Consider the following 22,072-nt stretch of genomic DNA (forward strand, 5'->3'; position numbering starts at 1 on the left):
TCCTTCTGTTGCTTCTTATAGATTTCCAGGATGTTAATAATAATAATTAATAATAATTTATTTTATTTATAGGCGCCTTTCAAGGCACACAAGGACACCTTACAGCACATTAATAACAACAGTCACAACATCAAATTAATAAAATATTACAGTACAATAAAATGAGAAAAAATACAATAATAAAATTAAGTTTCAATTTATCAGCTAAAATTATCAGATAGAATAAGCCATCTTAAAAAGATGTGTTTTAAATTGAGATTTAAAGGTAGGAAGAGAGAGTCGATATTACGAATGACTTGTAGGAGAGGCGAGGGGCCACTCGACTGAAAGCTCTGAACTCCATGATAGTCAAGTGAGCAGGAGATCTAATAAGATGGAGAGAAGAAGAAGATCTAAGGATACGAGAAGGAATGGAGATGTGAAGAAGATCAAATAGATAAGGAGATGCCCGATTATGGAGGGTCTTGTAAGTAATCAGCGAATCTTAAAATCAATGAGATATTTAATAGAGAGCCAGTGAAGCTGCTGAAGGACAGGACTGATGTGTTCAATGGAAGGGGTTCTGGTAATAATATGAGCGTCAGCATTCTGAACCAGTTGGAGTTTGTAAAGGAGTTTGTGAGGAAGACTAGAAAGGATAGAATTACGATAATCAATACGAGATGTGACCAGAACATGAATGAGAATAGCAGTGCTGGTAGCTGAAAGAGATGGACGTAAACGGCTGATATTACGCAGATGGCAATATGCCAACCGAGTGACATTATTAATATGTGCCTCGAGTTTTAAGGTGCTCTTGAGAATAACACCAAAGCTCTTAACCTGGGAGAGAGAAGAGATTAGAGAATTATCAGTAGTCAATGAAATATTATGACATTTATCTAAAACAGATTTAGCTCCTACTAGAAGAACCTCTGTTTTATCACTATTTAATTTAAGAAAATTAGCAGACAGTCAGAGAGGGCAGAATGTGAAAGAGTGGAATCAGGCTTAGTAGACGGATAGAGCTGGGGGTCGTCAGTATAACAGTGAAAATAAATATTAAATATCTTGAAGATATGACCAAGGGGCTGAAGATAAATAATAAATAGAGCTGACATCATGAGCCACGCACTGCCAGTGATTTCTAGCTAAACTTGCCATGGTGACTGTAAACAAATGGTCACAAAATGACAACACTAATAATTAACAAATATGGCGTTGTGGTATCTCATCCTGATTCTTCTTAAAGGTTGTTGAGGTTTCTGTTTCAACTCCATGTCTTGGTAGTTTGGAGAACTCAAACACTTGAACTCTCTTAGTCAGTTTTCGAGGGCCAATAACCTTTCACTCAGACCACAGCTCAGGTGCTCAGGACTCCATCAGCACACACTTAGTTGGCACCTTCAGGAAACACAAGCTCTCCTCTCATTTGTATTTCTTGTGTTCTTCTCAAGACCATTCAGTTTCTCTTCCCATTGTGTCTTTGACAGATCCTGCCTGAAACTCACGGAAAAAGACGGCCATGTTCTTCATTCGGTCTTTGTTTCTTGTACTTTTGCTCTCTCAAGGTGAGTTAAATGGCGTTCATTGACATCTCGAGTTTGTGGTTGTGATGATTGTGATGATGTCTGATCCTGAGGTGCATCAGAGTCCAACAACAGATGACGTCAAATTAAACCCTTTAGCAGATCACCTGTGACCCTCTGTGGATCATCATTTGAGATTACTAGGGCCAGTTCTGATCACTGATCGATATTCTCTGTCAAACTGCTGCTTTTTGTAACTGACACAAGAACAATACAAGCTGATCCTTCAATTCTTTCAGAAACATTTTGGAGCAGAAAACCCAGGAGTTCAAGAAGTGGCAATGAGTTTCGTGATTTGGGTCACTCCAAAGAATTGTCTACCAGAAATCAATGAGTTTAACAAAATTACAGAAACCTCGATAGTTTAGAACGGAGAAGAGCAGACAATGAAATTCACTGAAACTGAATTTAGTGTGGACACGTTCATATGCAGCGGTCAGGTCACAAAAGTCAAAGACTGCGTTTAAACTGAGCAGCACTTGAAGATGTGAGGGTCCATATTTGTTTTTGTGCCTGTAGAGGACTATTGTGATTTCTGTGAATGAGTCAGACATCTGCTTTTGTGGAGCTAAACATAAATCAGGTGTAATAATAGACAGACATATCAACAAGCAAGGCACTATATGATAGATAGATAGATAGATAGATAGATAGATAGATAGATAGATAGATAGATAGATAGATAGATAGATAGATAGATAGATAGATAGAAAGGCACTATATAATAGATAGATAGATAGATAGATATGAAAGGCACTATAAAATAAATAGATAGAGAGATAGATAGATATTCTGACCAGAAGAGGGCGCCAGAGAGCCCCAAACCACAGTCCCATCAATACACCACACATTTAATAGAAAAAACAAAGATTTTTATTCTTCTCTTAGGCACCTTTTCACAATCTTCTTTTCTAATGAATTAGCTTTGTAATGTCATTCACATGTCACAATAGATAGATAGATAGATAGATAGATAGCTGTGAATGACAGTATGTAATAGGAAGAGACACATAGGAAAGGCACTACATAGCATGAAAGGCACTATATAACAGACATATCATTCTAGAGATACTTATAAATGGCATGATATACAAGACAGATCAATCGATCTCTGTTACTCACCAGGGAAACTACAAAAGGAACAAAACACAATTTAAATCTTCTGTGAAGGGTGACCAATCAGAGAATGAGACATAATGAGCAGGAACCAATCAGAGGAGAGCTACCGTATTTAATAAGCTCAAACCTATCAGGGTGTGGTGAGGGTCTGCATCTTCAAAAGTAAACGCCTGTGCGTTCAGAACGGCACTTTCAGAAACTTTCATTTTCAGGATTTAAGAAGGCAAAAACAAACGAAACAGTAGCAGTGAGGATGTAACCTTCATGTCGAGTGTCCTGTAAAATGTACTGCCCTTTTGGAAATATGAAACTGCCTGAAATTTACCATTTAATAATCTAATTTGATAGCCCCGGTTGTGCCATGTAGCCTCAGAAAGTCACCATGACTAACCCTCAGAGCCGCTGATTTGGTGTACAGGAGCCATAAATAAAAAAAAAAAGAAAAGAAAAAGTTAGTTGGTGTCCACAGCTTCCAGATGACACCCACAGCACACAGATATAGAACTGAGGAAGCACCGGCCATGGCGGTCACCTTGTCATTGAGCAGACTTTCATTACGAGCCATCAGCTGTCCCAATGGCAGGCGGCTCAGTCAGGCGGCCATCTTCTGCGCTCACTAAGTGAGGTGTTGGCTCTCCTGCCTCGTGTGCACTTTAGTCTGCTCAGTGGTGGACTGAGGGTCCGACAGGCTGACCCTGCTAAGGCCTGCTACTTGCTGCTTGTTATTCAGTGTCCCGGTGATTTGAATTCATTTCTTTAAGTTATTATAATTTACTGAGTGTGTTCTTTTATGACTGAAGTCAAAATGCTGCCAGTTGTTTGTCTGAGTGCCACCATACTGTTTACTGCAATGGCCCTTGTTGTTTTAGTGGCTTTTGTGTCACGACTGTAATGAAGTTGTAACAGATTTTTTTTTTTACATTTTTTTATTAAATTAAAGGAATGGGGAGCAAGCTAATCAGAAAAATCACAAACATTGATAACGAATTAAAGTCCTGCATGTCCTGCTCAACGCCTGGCTTTGTGACGTCTCTCTGTCTCTCTCTGGTTTGCTCCCTTAATAAATGATTTTATTTTCTGTTTTTTCAACTGTCATTTTTCTTTCTTTCAAGTTCTTTGAGGTTTTCTGAGTCTCCAGCTCTTCGTAGTCATCAGGAGTCGAGGAGCTGAGTGGTTATCTTCTGCGATTTGCTGAATCCACGCTGCACATTTCACAAGAGTTGCACATTTCTACTAATTGTCTTTATTCTGATCTTTTTATTTTGTTTTCCAGGTGTGTTCTGTAAAGATGGCTATACACTCAAAGTGCCTAAAGAAGCAAAAGCTCACAGCGGCTTCTGTCTGTTGATTCCATGTCAATTCACGTCTCCTAAAGAAGTGGGGTCTTCACCTGTTGGCATCTGGAGGTCTGTTTTATATGATGGCACGGAGGTTTCAAGAAATAACCAATCACTAAACCTATGGAGTAACCTCGATGTTTTCTTGGTTGGTGACTTAAAACAAAAGAACTGCACGACCTTATTATACAGAATCCAACCTGAGCACACAAGAGAGTATTACTTCAGAGTAGAAGGCACCTTTAAATATACCTTTAAAACGCCTGTCAATCTTACAATTCAGGGTAAGAAGGAGGAACACAGCACTGCCTGAGCGGCTCACGTCTCTCTTTATCCTGTAAATTCAAATCACCAAACTCTCTTCAGATTTTCATATTTGCTGCTCACTAACACTTTGCTCTTCTTTATCAGACTCTCTAGACAAGCCAGTGATCGACACACCAGCTCAGATGATGGAGGACACAGTCGTAACTCTCAACTGCTCTGCTGCCGCTCCTTGTGCCGACGAGAATCCCTCCATCCGGTGGGGCAACCTTCTGAACGGGAATGCGACTCAGAGCGAGACCACCAGGGCTGATGGAAACAAAGACGTGCTGTCCATCCTGACTTTCAGAGCCTCCTTTCTTCACAACAAGAAGACCCTCACCTGCATAGCTCAGTACACCGTGGGGTCTGTGAACAAAACAGCAAAGGAGACCACAGCCCTTAATGTCCTCTGTAAGAGTATTTCACTTTAGAGAGACTTTCATCTCACAGATAAGCACATTGGGAACAGACAAAGTGTACACAACACAATATAAAATTAGGTTTTGATTACAGAGATTGGATTAAATGAAAATAAATGTGTCCGTCTGTTATCTCACCAACGTAATCACAGGTGAATTTATTTACACTCAAGCTAAGAAGACGTCTTTATAAAGATTTAAAACTCTGATGGCTGTTTATTAACACCACATATCCACACCAGTGATTGTACAGATAAGGTGACCCCTAAAGAATCAGCGGGGTCTTCAGTTGTGTCGTCACCAGCAGAGCCTTGTAGGCTGAAGCTCTCAGTCCAACCACACAGCTCAGCCTCCTTTGTCCACGATGAGGACACACAGCGGTGTTAGCAGGTGGACTGTAAGCCATCGGCCCTCTTGAGCCATCGTTATCCTGTTGGAGTATTGACAGAAATGTTGAATTTTAGTGGATTCACAAAGTCGTCAGACTCCTTCACGTTCTGCACACTTTATTGTGTTGTGGATTTCATTTTAAACTGATAAATGTGTCCCTTTAGCCATCAATCTACACTCAATAACACGTAATGTGAAAGTGAAGAGTGGTGTTTAGAAAGGTCTGTAAATTTTATTAAAACTCATAAACTGAACTCTCTCATTCCTAGAAGTATTCTGACCCCTCATACAATTCCAGCTTTGAGTCTTCTTCTTAAGTCTACACAAGTTCTGGACACCTGGACTTGGTCAGTTTCTCCCGTTCTCTCCAGCTGATCCTCTATTCTCCATTAAACTGGATGGGAAGCGTCTGTGATCTGCCATCTTCAGGTCTCTCGACACACGTCCTCTGGGATTTAACCCTTTAAACTCAGCCTCAATGCTGTAAGAGTAAGGACAGATCTTACTCTGTCAGAATTAGGATAGTTGGTAAAGAAATTATATGAAGTATTCAGATTATAACAGCGAGAGCTGCAAGATTAAAAACATCTTTAAAAAATAAAACAAAAAGAAATATTGTGAAATATAGAAAGTTGAAAGACCCGTCTCGTTTAGTTAAAAGAGTTCAAATGCTGCACTGCATACCTGATACCTCATTGCTGGTTTTTCTTTCTTCTCTCATAGATGGATGAATTGCTGCCTCACAGTAACACTTGACCCGGACCCCCAATATCTTTCTTGAACGTACTAATTGTGTACAATTTGATGGACACGCTGCTACCTGCTAAATGAGACGGTGGTTCAACTTTCTATATTTCAGAATTATTCTTTTTGTTTTGTTTGTTAAAGATGGTTTTCAATCTTATAATCTGAATACTCTGTATAATTTCATTACCAACTATCCTAATTCTGACAGAGTAAGATCTGTCCTTCTAAATGCTGCGTAGCTCAGGGGTCTTCAATAACAGATAAGTAAGCTGTGGAGACTGATCTGAAAACCGTAAAAATAGAGCAAAATAATCCTGATTCTTGTACAGCTTCAAAACAGGTAAGCTGTGCTTTATTTCTAGCAATGAGGAAATGAATGATTTTAAGCAGTTTTCTAAATTTGACATTATTTTCGTGTCCCATCGGCAGGTCCAGAACAATGACGCTGAGTTTAAAGGGTTAAAACCCACAGGACGTGTGTGGAGAGACCTGAAGATGGCAGATCACAGACAGTTTAATGGAGCTGGAGAGGATCAGGCAGGAAGAACGACATAAACTGACCGATTTCAGGTGTCCAAAGTTTGTAGAGACTTAACAAGAAGACTCAAAGCTGGAATTGCTGCCTAAGGGGCTTCTAGAAAGTCCTGTATGACGGGTCAGAATACTTCTGGGAATAAGAGAGTTCAGTTTCTAATATTTTAATAATTTTACAAACCTTTCTGGTCAGATATTGTCACTTTGTCATTAAGGTTATTGAATGAAGATTGAAGGACTAATTTAAAGTGAAACCCTGTTTTCCTCTAGGGGGCGCTAGATCCCTGGTTGGAATAAGTTCTTTTTAATTGTGATGTTTTAAGTAACCTGAACATAAATAGATGTAATATTAAAAGGCGATACCCCTAACATAGTGATACGGCGGTAAGAAATCACGTAAGAGAAAATAACTTGGCTTTCTTTAATGACGACTTACGCAGCATTACAGACGATGAAGAAAATGACAAGACTATCTAACTGGGATCTCGATATATACAGTCTGTCATTTTCATCCATCTGCCATCCATCCATCCGTCGTCTCAAAGGTGTGCCGGGCAATGTTCAAAGGCTTTATACTCGCTCTACATGTGCAGGCCCGTACTTATGTAAATCACGCCATTCTAATCAAGGCAAAGAGAAGATCCAACGTCACGCTGACTGTGACACACAGAAACAGTGCACGCTGCCCATCTGTCTTTGTCTGTCTTATCCTATGCTTGGCCTAGCAGTTCTAAATGCTGAGCCCCTTTGTACTAAATCTAAAGCTGTGCATGTAGAAAGAAAAGAAAAGCAGATTTAAAATATCTGCACAGAGCACAGCGACATATTAAACTTCTATTCTGATTACAAACCCACAACACAATAAAGAGTTCAGAAAGTGAAGAGCTCTGAAAACCTCCTGAATCCACTGGATGTTCTTTTGTATCTTTTATATACTTTTACTGCAGAATAAAGTATTGTAAACTATGGAGTTTTATTATTAAATGTGTTTTCTACTTCAGATGCACCCAAGAAGACCTCAGCTTCAAGTCAAGCTGGTGGAGTTTTAGAAGGTCAGTCTGCGACTCTGAACTGCAGCTCAGAAGCAAACCCACCGGTGGGCCAGTACACCTGGTTCAGAGGGAATGAAGAGACCCCGATAGGCACAGGACGAACTCTGACCTTCAGTCAAGTGACGATCAGTCAGGCCGGAGCGTATTACTGTCAGGCAAGAAACACACATAGAGCTGAGACGTCACCGCCTGTGACACTGGACGTGCTGTGTAGGTACCTTAAGAGTGACCGTCGTGTGGCTTGTGAAGACAACTTGAACGGTTTCTTTAAATTTTATTGTGTATCACATTGAATTTAATGGAGTACCCTTCGTTTACCAAAGTGCCTTCCATACATCCATAACTTCTTTTTAATGATGACACAGACGTGTTGACAGGTTATTATGAGTATCTGAACTGACCAGGAGATGACAACATAAGGAAAGAAATAACAGTGAAAAACTGAAAGGTTCCTAAAGTTTAGAAATCTTCTTATCCTTACAATTGGTAACATTTGAACGCCGTTCACCAATCAGTATCTGTGGAAGTCGTGAGCTCACTGTTTTATCTTCCAGAATCTTCTCTTCTGTTCCGGTTGAGAACAGAAACAGCCCCTCGAGTTCTTGGCTTTTCTCTTCCAACTTGGCTTTTTCACTTCACCTTTTGAATTCCACTTTATCTTCTTGGCGAGTAGGCAGTTCATTATAAATGTTGTTCTATTCCTTAATTATTTGTAATCCTAATTCACCGTAACTAAGTGAATTTACTCAAAATCGAAACTGTAAATTCACGTTTTCTATGTGAGGTCTGAATTTCAGAAGTTTGGTTAAACAATTAATTTCATCCTTTAAGGTACAGTCTGTCATATTTAAGTCCTGCTTTGTAATATTTTAATGGAAAATAGTGTTATTACAATGCGTTGTTCCAAAATGGATTTATTATTGTAAGTGAATGAGTCAACTCTTACAGTTTCAGTTAATTAACAAAGAATTCACACATTTATTCTGTCATTTAAATGTAATAATTTCTTTTAGTTGTCACTTGATCAAATAATAAGTCACTTTGTCAAATAATTTCATATTTTCATCGTTCTATCATTTACCTAAGTTCATGAATACCCGTTATGTTAAACAGAAAGTGCGAGTTCACAGACGACATGAACAACAATCTCCTTGTTTTATCAGATTTATCAGATTTATTGAGACAAATAACTTCAGTGGAAAAATAATAAAGAATGTAAAAAAATGCAAATAAACTCAATTGAAAAGAGTAAAATGATTTTTATTTTACTAGAAGTGAATTTTCCACATGTATCATTCTTACAGGTTTACGACAGTTAAGTTATCTGTTAATTTATGAGGCTCGACGTATTCAGAATATTTAATGGCTTATTAGTCTGCCAGTGACTGTGATTGTGGCCATCACATCATAATTAGAGTGATAATCTGATACTGAAGATTTATATCATTTTAAAAACCTTCAGACAGTATAAAGGCGTATTACAGCATCAAAGGCCTCCTCAAAAGTCCTCATCTCTCGACCCAAATGTCCTCATTGCCAGAATAAGAGAGTTGGCAGCCCCAGTCAAGTCAGTAAGGCAATCAAAATGAACGATCAAAACGAGGAGCAAAATGAAAAATAAAATAAAAAAAGTCCAAAAACCAAAACCGATACCTGAGGCTCGGCCAACTTTGAAGAAGAAACAACTAACTGACCCTAATAAGTTGAGATCATTCACAGAGGAAGTCCTGCCATATTTATAACCCACCTTCAGTGACGTCACATAAGTGAGGACAGCGGTCAGGTGACATGACACTAGCATTGTATAAATGATAAGCAGAGTTGTAATGTCAGCAAAATGACGAGATTTGAGAGTCAGCCAGGAGACGGACATTAAAGACTGAAAAGGGGTTTCAATGCTGAGGTCCAAAATAAATCCAAACAAGAGGCGAAAGTCACAGACACCGCTACAGCTCTGTGATGTCACACTAGTCTTGCAAAGTATCATGGGGCTCTGGGATAAAAAAAACAAGTTTGTCAACACTGGGCACATGTCAAGTTTTCAGACGTGTGGCAGAGAGTCGCCTTTCAGGCTTACCTATGGTATGTGGTGCACCTCGAGACGAGAAGGGGTACTGATGATAACAGTCTTGTCCTCTTTACCTCAACCAGCTTTTGACAGCAAGTGAGCCGGAGAAGCCCCTCCTCTTTCAGTCTGGCTGATTTAATAGGGGAACGTCTTAGGAAGGCGGGGTCTCATTTGGAACAGAGAGCCTGACTGTCAGGGATCGACTCCAGAGAAGTCCTTTCTAGGAACACCACTAGAGGGCAATAAGAGGCTATGAGCCCGTTGTTTATTGTGGTGCCAACATGTGTGTGTTGAGTTTTTTTTTTTAATTAAATCACTCACTCTGCCTTATCACTCGCCCCACTACAAAGGACACTGGTGAAGCCAAATTCACTTCAAAAAGTGTTTAGGGAGACTTCACCAATCAACACTAGTAATGAATGTGCAGCTCCTGTAACTCGAAACTTCTGCTTTCCTTACTTGAAAAATTAACAAATGACAAATAAGCGTGTCCATTAGCCATGGATTATTAAAATGTGAAATAACAGCATAATATGGAAGTCTGCGTGTGCTCAGATGTAGAATTGCCAGACGCCTTAGTATTTCATTGAATTTTGCTTCATATTTCTAGTAATATGGAGGTTGGGTGGTTTTCAGTTTTATAAATTAACTCCACTGCTCTTTACTTTCATTTGCTTGTTATTGTCGCAGGGTAGCTTTTTATTCTTCACATTTCAATTTCATTTCCTCAGACATTTCACAAATGCTCTTAAAAATCCTAACTACTGTACACTCATCGTCACAATGAAACTTGTGCTTCAGTTTTTCAGGTTGTTCATAACATCAAGTCCTTTTATTTTCTTGGTGCGTCCACTGAGTATAAACGTTTCAATTCTGTTTCAGATCATCCAAGAAACACGTCTGCTGTCACAAATGTTCATGGAGTGATATCAGCTGGCACGTCTGTGACACTGAGCTGCACCTCCAAGGCCAACCCACCTGCCAATTACACCTGGTTTAAGGTAGACGGACCCTCCGATTCACCCCGAGGATTCAGACAGGAGCTGCTCATCCGTAAAGCTACGCAAACCGACAGCGGGAGTTACGTCTGTCAGGCGGAGAATCAGTATGGACGAGAAAACTCGACAGCTTTGACCCTGGAGGTCATGTGTAAGTAAACTGTCCTGAAATGAAAAACTCGACTCTTTGCTGTTCTTATTCACCCTGAAAGGTGAATTATTTTTATTAAAAAGCAGATTATTCATTTTACAGCATCAAATTCTTACAAGTCTACCTAAATTTAACATTTTTCTTTTTTTTTAAATGTGTCACAGATTAATATGAAAACACAGTGATATTTAGAAATTTTCAAATTCTAGTTTAAATATTTTAGCCTCTGCTGACAATTGTATCGTGGGCACGTCTGGTCTTTGCCAATCACAAATTGAAAATATGAACCAATGCCAGGGGTGTTGTGTGGCGGTAGTGCCAGTGAACTGCAGGGGGAGATGCTTTTGTCCTGTCGACTTATAACCAGACCAGGGTCACAAGGTGGGGGGCTGCAGCCTATCCCAGATAGCATGGGTCATAAATCAGGAACAGACCAGGACAGGGTGCCAGTCCATCAGAGGGCAAACACACAGACACACTCCAAACACACACCCGGGGCAATTTAACTTTGCCAGTTCACCTAACCTGCATGTCTTTGGACAGTGGGAGGAAACGGGACCACCAGCAGGAAACCCACCCAAACACAAGGAGAACATGCAAATTCCTGATGTGACATTTAAGTCAACAACAACAACATTTTATTTCTTGTTTGCTGTGTCCAGGTAGGTTGGGTGTGCAATGGCTGTCAATAAATAAAATACACAAAACCAAACACAAGTAATCCTCTTCACTGAACTAGATGGCCAGTCTGTCATGGCCGCCTCAAGAACACAACACAACAGTACAAACTACAAGGAGAAATGCGAGAACAGAGGAGAGGATCGGAGTCACTAAACACTGAAGTGTCACATAGGAGGACACACAGCAGTCAGCCAGTCTCCATGACCTCGGGTTCAAATAAGTGGGTTTAGAAAAGGACTGGATGAGCAACCAAGTGAGTGTCTGTGTCTCCGCTCTCTGGGTTCTCCCAACGGGATTGGACTTTTCATCATTTCAGATGTGGACGTTTGTCACTTGGGGTCAGGGAATATTTTTATTGTTACTTTGGTGGTCATGATTTTTTATTTATCTTTTTTACATTTTAAGCTTTGTCGGTTAGTTAAAGTAATCAGCTTCTCAATACAAGAATATATGAAGGCACATCTGGGGGTTACTGGGGAGCAGAGACTGGGGGTGTCATGGCTTCTCCAGTGCTGTACACAACAACCATGAAGACTCAAATGAAAGCAATGCCACCATCACAGCCCCTCATATAATAAGATCATTTATTATCCGTGGGCTTTAAACAGCACCTCATGACGATGAGCCAGTGAACAAAACAGGCGAGCAAAGAAGTGAACAACAAAGAGGGAGATAAGAAACAAATGAGAGAACAAACAGCTGCACTCATCAGAATAAATGGAAATGCAGAATGGCAGAGAGGAGAGTGAGCAGACCTGGACTTGGTCGAGTTTATAGTCCTGTGTATGGAGTTTAGGAAAATTACATTTTTGCATGTCTGACCACAGGTTGCTATTTGGTCAATAATATAAAAAATAAACAAATTTTTGAAACAAAGGTGCAACAGTTTCAGCAAATATACTTAAGCAAAGAGATAAGCTGAGTAGGAACAACCTGCGTAACCTTCAAAGATCCTTAAAACAGAATAAATCTCAGAGAACAAGTCACATTGATCAAAAGTTCACAACACCTGGAACTGACGTCCCCTAAAGATTAACGTCACTTGTGGACACAATGATGAAGTCCTACTGATGGATTAAATGTGTGGTTATAGCAGGCCTTCTGAACACTAAGTGCCTTGGTATCGATTGTCCCGTTCCCTGTTTGTATAATGGATTACTCTGCTATTCAGCGTTTTCAATTGAATTGACATGATTGCTGATTTTTAATGCACTGGAGGATGTCCACCATAATGGGTCTTTGAAGAACGATGTCCCATGCTGTTCTAGACCAGGGTTTCTTAAACTTTTTTTTTGTTGTAACCCTATTGTGCCCTTTTTGGTGTCTTTAAGACCCATTTCCTGTTGAATGCCCAGATGATTGTCAATACTTCACCTCCGGTAATCTTGGGCGATCATCAGAGCAGCAGAGGTTTTACCTCTTGTAGATGTTGGACCAATCATCAGAGTGTGTGGTAGAACCATCCTTGGAAAATCATGGATGATTGTCGGAGCAGTGTCAGTAACTTAATCAACACGTAGTGACCCTTCGCATTCCAATTATCAAACCCTCCACAACCCATTATCACTAAATACAACTTGAGACCCAACAGTGAGAACCTGCAATCCACAGCTTCAGATACTCTGCTGTAAACACTCATTAACATTATGAACAAATACACCGATTTCCATCTATCATTGTCTCTTCGAAATCAAAAATAGAGGTTTGAAGAAATAAGTTGCCCAAGTTATGTACATAATTGTGGAATAAACTCCAGAGATACGCACTCCGTCCACTCAGCATGATGTCACAAAGTGGACTGATTCACCAGACTGTAGTCATACGATTTCCTAGACTCATACAGAACTACACCCTACTGCGTTCTATTGACCGATTCCAGGAGTTTTTCCTAAACAGATCCTCAGATTACGTTTCAGTGCTTAACTCATTAGGTTCAGGACCCCCAGATGAGGCAGTTGGCTGTTTCCACTCAAGGTGGGTGCTTGTTTAACTCAAAGCCCTTTTGTCTTCTTTTTCCAGCTCATGAACTCAACATCATCATAATTGCTGTTTCAACTTCATTGTGTATTGTGATAGTTCTGATAGCGCTGGGCCTGTTTGTTTGTCTGAAAAAGTAAGTGCACTCTCTATAACACTGACCTGACTATGGGTGGGCAAGGCAAGGGGTGGTCATCACACATTCAGAAAGAGTCAACTGCACAACCAATGAAAAATATACAAAAAAAAAAAAAGATTAAAATTTATTTTGGACTGTAGTTGTCCATCAAAGGGTGAACACTCAGTAACACCACTGTTTACAAGAGTAATAAATACAATGAAAAAAATGGAGCCTAGCTAGTGAGACCAGTTTCACAGCAATGAAATTAATCCTGAAATATGGAACTCATGCAGAAAATTAAAGAAATGACATATCCCACATACTGTCTAGATTTAGTATTCTGTAATAATCAGCCTAGGATTCAACGAGGAGATCTGACAACAAGTGAGGCGGTTTTTAATTAAATTGGCGGAGAAGGCTCAGGAGTTGGGAGACATTCATTTGTTGAAGCTTCCTGTGAGTACTCAATGCTAATGACTCAAGAGACCCTAATATTAAAGACTTCACAGCGTTTTGCCGGAGTGCAAATTCAAAGACTGAAAGAATTAAATTTAACTTTAGTAGAGAAAACATTAAAGCAGATGTGACAAAGCTTTTCTACAAAATGCTTAACTACAAAAGTCTGTGATGCACCATCTGTTGGAATGAAAAATGTGATGCATGTGTCTCTGTTTTACTGCATTTGGTATGGCATTCATAAAAAGTAGTTTAAATGTTTGCAATAATTGTCTGTTGAAATGATGAATGCAATTCATTTCTGTTAGTACAAATGTTTGTGATGAGCCAACTGTTGGAGTTACAGAGACATAGCAAATGGACTGATACACATATACACATATACACAGACACTTCTTCTTTTATTAAGATATATATATATATATATATATATATATATATATATATATATATATATATATATATATATATATATATATATATATATATAAGATGATACGATTGCTGTCTGTCTGTCATGTGATTATTGACTGGAATGAATGACTGGAGCTAAACCCTTCATCTTGGTCCTTATTGAAAGCTTATGATGTTGAAATAAAAAATGTGGCTAGCAGACACCTCCATGATGTTACTGGGGTTTGCTTCTTTTTAATGGCAAACCATATACATAGTAACGTGCATAGGAAAACTGATCCAAATTGTGACATGGCAGAAAGAAAAAGAACAGCAGTGACATCTGCTGAACGTGAAGTAAATTGTAGTGGCCGATTATTTGATAGGAACAAGAAAAATGACAACTCAGGCATCAAATGCATACAGTCTGTTGGTACTGTCAGGTTCTTGGGACTGGAATCTTGATAATAGGAGGACTGGAGGTCACAATATAATATAATATAATATAATATAATATAATATAATATAATATAATATAATATAATATGTGTAATATATCCAGCATGATATTTTTGTACCTGGTCCTTATCTGTGCAGGGTTTCCCTGTCCTCCCTGTGTTTGTATGGACTTTCCTCCTGGTACTCTAGTTTTCCTTGTAAATCCCTAAAGATGGACATGTTTAGATCTTCCCAATTCAGCCCTGTGTGTGAGTGAGTGAGTGTGAGTTTGTCTTTGTCTGTTCCTTGCCTTGCAGCAGACACCACTGTGTTACTCTTTGGCTCCCAGCGACCCTGTATATTATTAAGCAGGTTTTAGAACGGCATCATGTTATATTAATTTAGCTCTGTGAAGGACTTTTCTTCTCTCCAGAGTTAATTTCTGTCTTCCTCCCAATGGCGTCCCACCCCTTGGCATCACCATCTCCATGTCCATCAGCTGTGTGTGGAGTAACTGAGGAGCTCTCCTCCCAGGATATCCACCTCTGTGTCAGTCACAGCAGATGCCTTGTTCTGTTCTGAATTGAGAATCTTTTTTTTGTTTTTTAGGTGCATGAGGTCCAACAAAAAAGGTGAACATGGAACCAACATGAAGTCGTCTGAGCAGACACAGGTGAAATGTTCTGTTACTCTAAATACTGACCTGACATAGTGACGTCTATAAAAGTCAGCCATTGTAAAGTAAATGAGATTGATTTCCACCATTGACAGAGCAGCTGGAATGACAGTATAATTGACCCATAATTAGATCTGAGAATATCAATCTTTGTCATATTAGTCCTCCCTACACAGAAAATCAGACACAAAAACAATAAAAAAAAAAAAAAACTTTATTCAGTGAATTAAGAAAGCATTCAGAGCCGATCACTTTGTGCACACTTTATTGTGTTATTGACTTTGATATTTAAACGGATAAATTTGAAATTCTTGCCCCTCACTCTACACACAATAACCTGTAAAGACAACATGACAAGATGTTTTTAGAGAGGTTTGTAATTTATTTAACTCACTCAGAGACCCTTAATTCAGTACTTTATAGAAAACCCTTTGACAGAAATTCCATCTTGGAGTCTTCTTAGGTAAGTCTCTACAAGCTCTGCACACCCGGATTTGGACATTTTATCTCATTCTTCCTGGCAGATCCTCTCCAACTCCATTAGATTGAATGTGAAGCATCTGTGAATGGCCAGCTTCAACCGTTATATAAACGGTGCGTAGACACAAATATTGTTGAGTGCTCCCATTTCCACGCTCAAATCGCGATGTATAAAACCTAAACTTGGCGTAAAGCCAAGCACTTTTTCACACTAGCTCAAACCCTGGCGTACTCAAGTTCTCCGCTTGGTTTTGCAAACTGTTGGCACAAAGCGTCAAAGCAGTCCTTTTGTTCCAGTGTGGGTTCCCTTTCTTTTTAAGATCCTCATCCCTGACGTGGCTTTATCAAATACACTGAAATTAACCACATATTGTTTAATAGTTTAAGGCATCTGATTGTACTTAACCTGTAACAATATAAAGGTCCACAGAATGGTCATAATAATCTAAATACCATAGCTGCTTTAGTGTTTTTACTCTCAGGTATTTATATCACTGTATCTGAGTGTGGAATCACAGCTGTATAGCAGCTGATTGGATTATCAGTATACAGCATCAAGCACACGCTGCCTCAGCCATGCTGTCTATTTGAACTGCCCTCATACGTCAAACACTTCAGAGACTTTCCTGTACGGACCTCGTGGTTCAGAAAGAGTTTCATCCCAAGAGCTCTAAACGCACTCAATCAGTCCATCAAGTGGCTCCTCATAGAACTCTTTGTACTTATAAGTACAATCACCTTACTGTAAACTTGAGATACAGTTATAATACTACACAACCTGCACCACTTTATAAAGCGCGTATTTACATATGATGAGGACATCATTTTTAAGATAAAATGCAGCAAAATATGTTTATTACATTATACAGATAAAATGTTAACATCATTGAAATGATCTATATTGTTAAACATGTGAGGACACAGGGTCACAGCGCTAGCTTGCTCAGGGATTAGTCCAGCCTTCCATTTTATTCTTGCTGGTGCTGGCGCGACACTGGAAGGATAGATGGATAGAATAATTAAACGTGTACTATGAAGATAATTCAATGCTCCTTAAAAGTTCTGAAGAATCGGCGTTCTAAGCTTACAGATGGCTTAACGTCTATTACAGAGCTGATTGTGTGGCAATTGGTTACTTGGAGAAAGAAAAGGAAAGACATGAATTGCAGGTTAGTACGTTTGAAAGAGACAATACTGCTACAATAAATGATTTCATCTAAGGTCGCGGACGGCTCAGCAAGCATCTTGTGGGAGGCAGGAACAAATTCTGGACGGGGCGCCACCTCATTGCTATCACTGTGCCACCGTGTTCCCATATTTAATAACACGCTTTAACTCCTATCATCATGAAAATGATATCAAGTATACATCTCAGCATTTTGATTATTCAGAGAGCTGAAATATTACAAATGTAATGGATTCTGTGTCCTGTCGGAGGGAAAGAAAGCCCGTTTCAGAAGCACGTAGTGATTCACACACAGAGAGCACATAGAAGAACAAATACAAAACAAAGCATTTAATGTGCTACATTAGTTACGATGGGATTTGAGAAACTAGTAAATTAAATTAATTTAAAATGAAGTTTATGATGTTCTACTTTAATGACCAAATAAACTAAAAGATTAAAGTTGACATTTCGAGATTAAAGTTGACATTTCGTGCTTTTTTTCCCACTGTGTCTATTTTTTTTTTTCTCTGTACCCCAATAAGCTTTCATATGACACTCATGGTGGGCTACGACTCGTCTTTTCACGGCGACTTTGATATCTGACAACTTCTGTTTTATTTTGGGCACTGTGCGACTTTGTGAACTTGAGCTTTCGAGTTTCTATGACACTCTATGTCATTCAATCAACCTACTTTTGCTGTTTATACCACTGTTTAAACCAACAAATAGTACGTTTTTCTTTGCCTCCACTTGGTATTCACTGAAATTCTCCTATTTTCTCCCGTGTTTCACAGAACACTGAGCTTAAGGGCTATTTATAATGATTTGCATATTCAAAGAGGTGTAATTCTAGGAGGAGTTGGGGCGGGACAGCAGGCGTGTGCATGTATGTTACTTTTCACGCTGCCTGGGATTTATGTAGCGGAAGAACATGGAAGTTGGCGGACACACAGATGAATGCATCCGTCTTTTTTTGTGCATACCCACTTTTGTTCTTACGCCATGTTATAGTGTGAATTCTATGTGCGGCGCTTTGCTTGAGGCCCCTGGTCTGTACAGACGGGTTCTGTGGGGTTTAAGTGTGGACGACCGTATACTGTGGGTCATTAGGCATGTGCTCGATAAAGAGGATCATATAAGGGTGACGTGAAGTGAATAATCACTCATACTGCACAAATCTTTTATCCACACACATGTTTTATCAAACTTACTTTGATGTACTTATTTAAAAGTGGAACATTTTATGATATCTTTACATCTTACATTTGTAACAATTGTGCTCTCGCTCGACACGTAATAAACTCAAACAAAGCAGGAGCAAAAGTCCAGACTCGACCACACCAAACTATACTCACCTTTACAAATATCTTCACCCACACAAACACACACTCCACAGTCAATAAAATTCAAATAAAGTCAAATAAAGGTTTTATGACTGTAACATATACTGTATATATAAAAAGATAAAGTATTAAATACAAACACAATCCCCTGATCCCAAAGTAAAGATAAAATGTGCACCAAGTGTAAGAGACAAAACTTTCAATAACACAACACATTTGCAATGGCTTATGGGTAGTTCAAACACACACATCCCAACGCTCTGCCATTAGTGTAATTAAAGCGAAGATCAAATGAACATGGATGCTCCACTGTGGGATTCCACCATTGTTGTTGTGAGCTTTCTTTGAGCAGAGGGAGTGAATTCACCACAGGATGTTGGCTTGTGCCGTTTTGGTACTCATCTTGTACAAACATCACGGTACCCCCAAGTTATCCATAGCTGATAACCAAATGTGCAGCAACGGTGGACAAAGTAAATCTATTAGTCTACTCTGATGAAGACATTCGCCATGTCAATGTGACCTTGTGTGTGTGATGTTGATGTTCAACCAGGATGACCTTTGTCAGTTACGCTTGTTCTTCCCACTTTAAACCTTTCTACTGATTTATAAACTTCTCATTGAGTCCTGCTGTTTTCACTTCTGTACTAAGTTAATATCCTTCAGTTAATATCATCAGGTTTCACTCCATCTGCCCAAATAAATCTCACTACAACGCGCTGTTCAATGATAGTGCCATCCCGTGGCAGAGCGTTTTGTGTTCATTTGACTTTGCCTTCAACTAACTTAACAGCAGAGCGCTGTGCTGTGTGTGTTTGAACTCCCATAGGCCATTGCGAGTGTGTTGTATTGTGTCATCTTCTAGGAGTAGCATTTACTAAATAACTTTCAGAACGATTTTACTTTTCGATTTACTCTTCATATAAAAGATACACACAAATTCAGACAAAATGAACAAAGTTCAGTAAGTGCTTGAAAGATGGCGGATGGCTGCTAGTCCTTAAAAATTAGGAAAAAAACAAAAACAGACCACCCAGTCCATGAGAGTCACCAGAAATATCTAAAAATCACCTGTAAGCTTTTGTGGTCAGCCATGGAATGTGATTCTAATTGAAGAATACAAAAATAAAACTTCAACCTCTGGATCTGATTGGTGGAAGGACTGGGATTTTCCAGATTGTATGACATGCAGAATCAGAGCTCTGCTTGAAGACTCAAATGGCGGTCAGCAATACGACAATGACAGGCTCTTGTTTTATGTTTTATATTTTTCTTTATGGAGCGTTTGGTCCTTTTAAATTTTATAACCCAGAAGCAGATGGTGAAACTCCAACCTTCAGGGAAATGTTAAATTCTGAGACTGGTGACCTCCTTGCTGCTTGTAGAATTAAACATTTACCTGGGAATGTTATTACACCATACAAAGGACAGACTGACACACCACTTAGAAACGCAGAAGAGACCTGCTGGACATTTTACGTAACCCGCTACAACATTTCCATCTTTAAAATTCTCATATTTAACGTGTATTGATGTTTTTATTTTTACAGAGTCCACCACCACAGGAAGGAGAGAACGGCCATTATGAAGCTTTACAGAGAAGAGAGGCATCAGTCTATGAAACGATAGAGAAAAATAAAACTGTGGCTGTATAATGGAGAGCAAATGTATACCCATAAATACAAAAAGTTATTCAGGAGACTGCAGGAAATGTAATTCTCTTCTAAATGTGCCTTGTTAATGTTCTCTGAATGTTGTTTCACTTTGTTGCTGTGTATTTGTAACCTTTGGCATTTTCTGATAATTGTTTGTAGAATTGTTATAAACGATGAGCTTTGACTGGTCGATTAAAATAAAGAAGTTCATTACTGACGACAAACATTTATAAAAAGTGAAAAGCACATCGTCAGGTCCGGAGGGTTTAGGAAGGCCTGCTTCATGGATGAGACCTGCTGAGTTTTAGGATTTTACAGGCTGCTTTACTTGAGACCCCACCACGATTTTTAGAAATGCTGTCACTGTCATCAGAACATCCAGCGTGTGCCATTTGTGTCAGGGATTGGCGAGTGAATGTAAAGTGACACAAACATGCAACGTGTTCCACTTCTGAGAGGTTATGAACTATGAATTTGGAAGATGAGGAAAACCTGAAACACGTGAGGAAGAAAAATTAGAGGAAAAGTCAGGGAGAGTTGATGAGCCAGTCTGATAAGAGCTCACTGATTCAGGGGATCAGAAAGTAAGCAGTCAGACATCAGACGAGGAGCTGACATGACAGAGAGAGCAGATGAGATGAGCTGACCAAGAGAATCGACTGAAACTCCAAGATGAGCTGCCACCTGAGGGACTGAACGTCTAAAACTATCAGGGTGTAGGGCTTGGGTGGCCACGTTCTGATTTTCCTTTTATTTCTAATTCTAGTTATTTGATGATATTCAAACTTTCTAAGCTAACTTTCCTGCTTGTGTGTTTTTTTTCTTCATTATCATCGATGGTTTATTATTTTTTTTTATTCTTAGTGAGGTCAAATTGATTGAAGGTGACAAAAGACTCCCATCAGTGAATGGAGAATCAAACACTAAGGTGGTGGACTATAGTCCTGGGGACAAGTGAGATTCAGCTGTGAACTTTATATCACGTAGAGTTAATAAGTATAAGAACAGACAAAGAGGAGTAGTGACAGAGGTGTGTGACATGTGACTGTGCTCTTCAGAAAGAGAATCTGTGACCGAATAAGAGGGGATTCATGATTTAAGGAGAGGTGTCCACACAGGCCTTTCTGAAAATAAAGCATCTGGTGATACAGGAGAGCAGGCCGAATCAATTTAATTTAATAAACTGTAAGAGGAATGAGAATTAGGTAACATGAAGGGTTTGTGTTCTGCTGTAGTAAACCAAATTTAGTGTTAAAAAATAACAATAAACGAAAAGGCACAACGGTGGGGCAAATCAACAGCATCTGCTGTCAAGTAGAAGACCTTAATGACATAAAAATAACACTTCTGAGTCTCTGAGTCGCAGATCTGAACTGAACACACACTTCTGGGGGTCGGCCTCATCTTATAGAGGGGCTTCCTGTACAGACAAGGAAATGAGACCACTCGTCTTCTGGGTGTCAGCCCTCTGAACTATGGATGGAAAAGAAAATTGGGTTAGCAACAGTGCCCCCTATTGGCTCAGAGTGCCAGCGCTTACCTGGTAAGAGCCTTGAAGATGTCGTCTATTCACACAAACTTGACAAGTGTGATAAAACAGACTAGCAGGGCAAACTATTGAGGTATCTGATTTAACTCATGAAATCTGTAAATGAGAGCAACTTCTGTTCTCACACCTGACTGGATGTGTTGCTTTGCTCGTCAGCAGGATTACTTCAACTGCAGGGATTATCAGGTCTGTTAAGTTTTGTGAGCTTCCTTTACTAAACTGGGGCTGCTGTGTGAGTTCACTTCCCACCTGACATTAAGCAGGAGTCAATTGTACCGCCATATTGTCCCTGATGCTCTATTTCAAGGTGGCAGGGCACATAACTCACCATGAATAGTGTAAGTTAAGACAAAAATAAACATAATCAATAATAAGTAAATAATAATTTAAAATAAAATGCAAAACATAACCCACAAGAGGACCAAACATAATTCCAATATCATGTA

General features: G+C 39.3%; 1 protein-coding gene across 1 annotated transcript; it reads left to right on the forward strand.

The window, feature by feature from the left end:
- Window positions 1-3,980: 3,980 nt before the first annotated feature.
- LOC120540134 (carcinoembryonic antigen-related cell adhesion molecule 5-like) lies at window positions 3,981-20,053 on the forward strand. The gene is made up of 6 exons (XM_039770634.1): window positions 3,981-4,308; window positions 4,436-4,741; window positions 7,422-7,682; window positions 10,423-10,689; window positions 15,365-15,428; window positions 19,973-20,053. Exons 2-5 carry the CDS (start codon window positions 4,474-4,476, stop codon window positions 15,370-15,372), a joined length of 804 nt encoding a protein of 267 aa, XP_039626568.1. The 5' UTR covers window positions 3,981-4,308; window positions 4,436-4,473; the 3' UTR covers window positions 15,373-15,428; window positions 19,973-20,053.
- Window positions 20,054-22,072: the final 2,019 nt, after the last annotated feature.

The sequence above is a fragment of the Polypterus senegalus genome, chromosome 12, assembly GCF_016835505.1.
Source record: "Polypterus senegalus isolate Bchr_013 chromosome 12, ASM1683550v1, whole genome shotgun sequence".
NCBI lineage: Eukaryota > Metazoa > Chordata > Cladistia > Polypteriformes > Polypteridae > Polypterus > Polypterus senegalus.

What these genes read in the sequence shown, in the direction of transcription:
- LOC120540134 (XM_039770634.1), top strand. Translation starts at nt 4,474, where the DNA reads ATGATGGAGGACACAGTCGTAACTCTCAACTGCTCTGCTGCCGCTCCT. An exon ending in CACAGCCCTTAATGTCCTCT is followed by an intron (nt 4,742 to 7,421) that starts GTAAGAGTATTT and finishes TTTCTACTTCAG; the next exon opens with ATGCACCCAAGAAGACCTCA. An exon ending in TGTGACACTGGACGTGCTGT is followed by an intron (nt 7,683 to 10,422) that starts GTAGGTACCTTA and finishes ATTCTGTTTCAG; the next exon opens with ATCATCCAAGAAACACGTCT.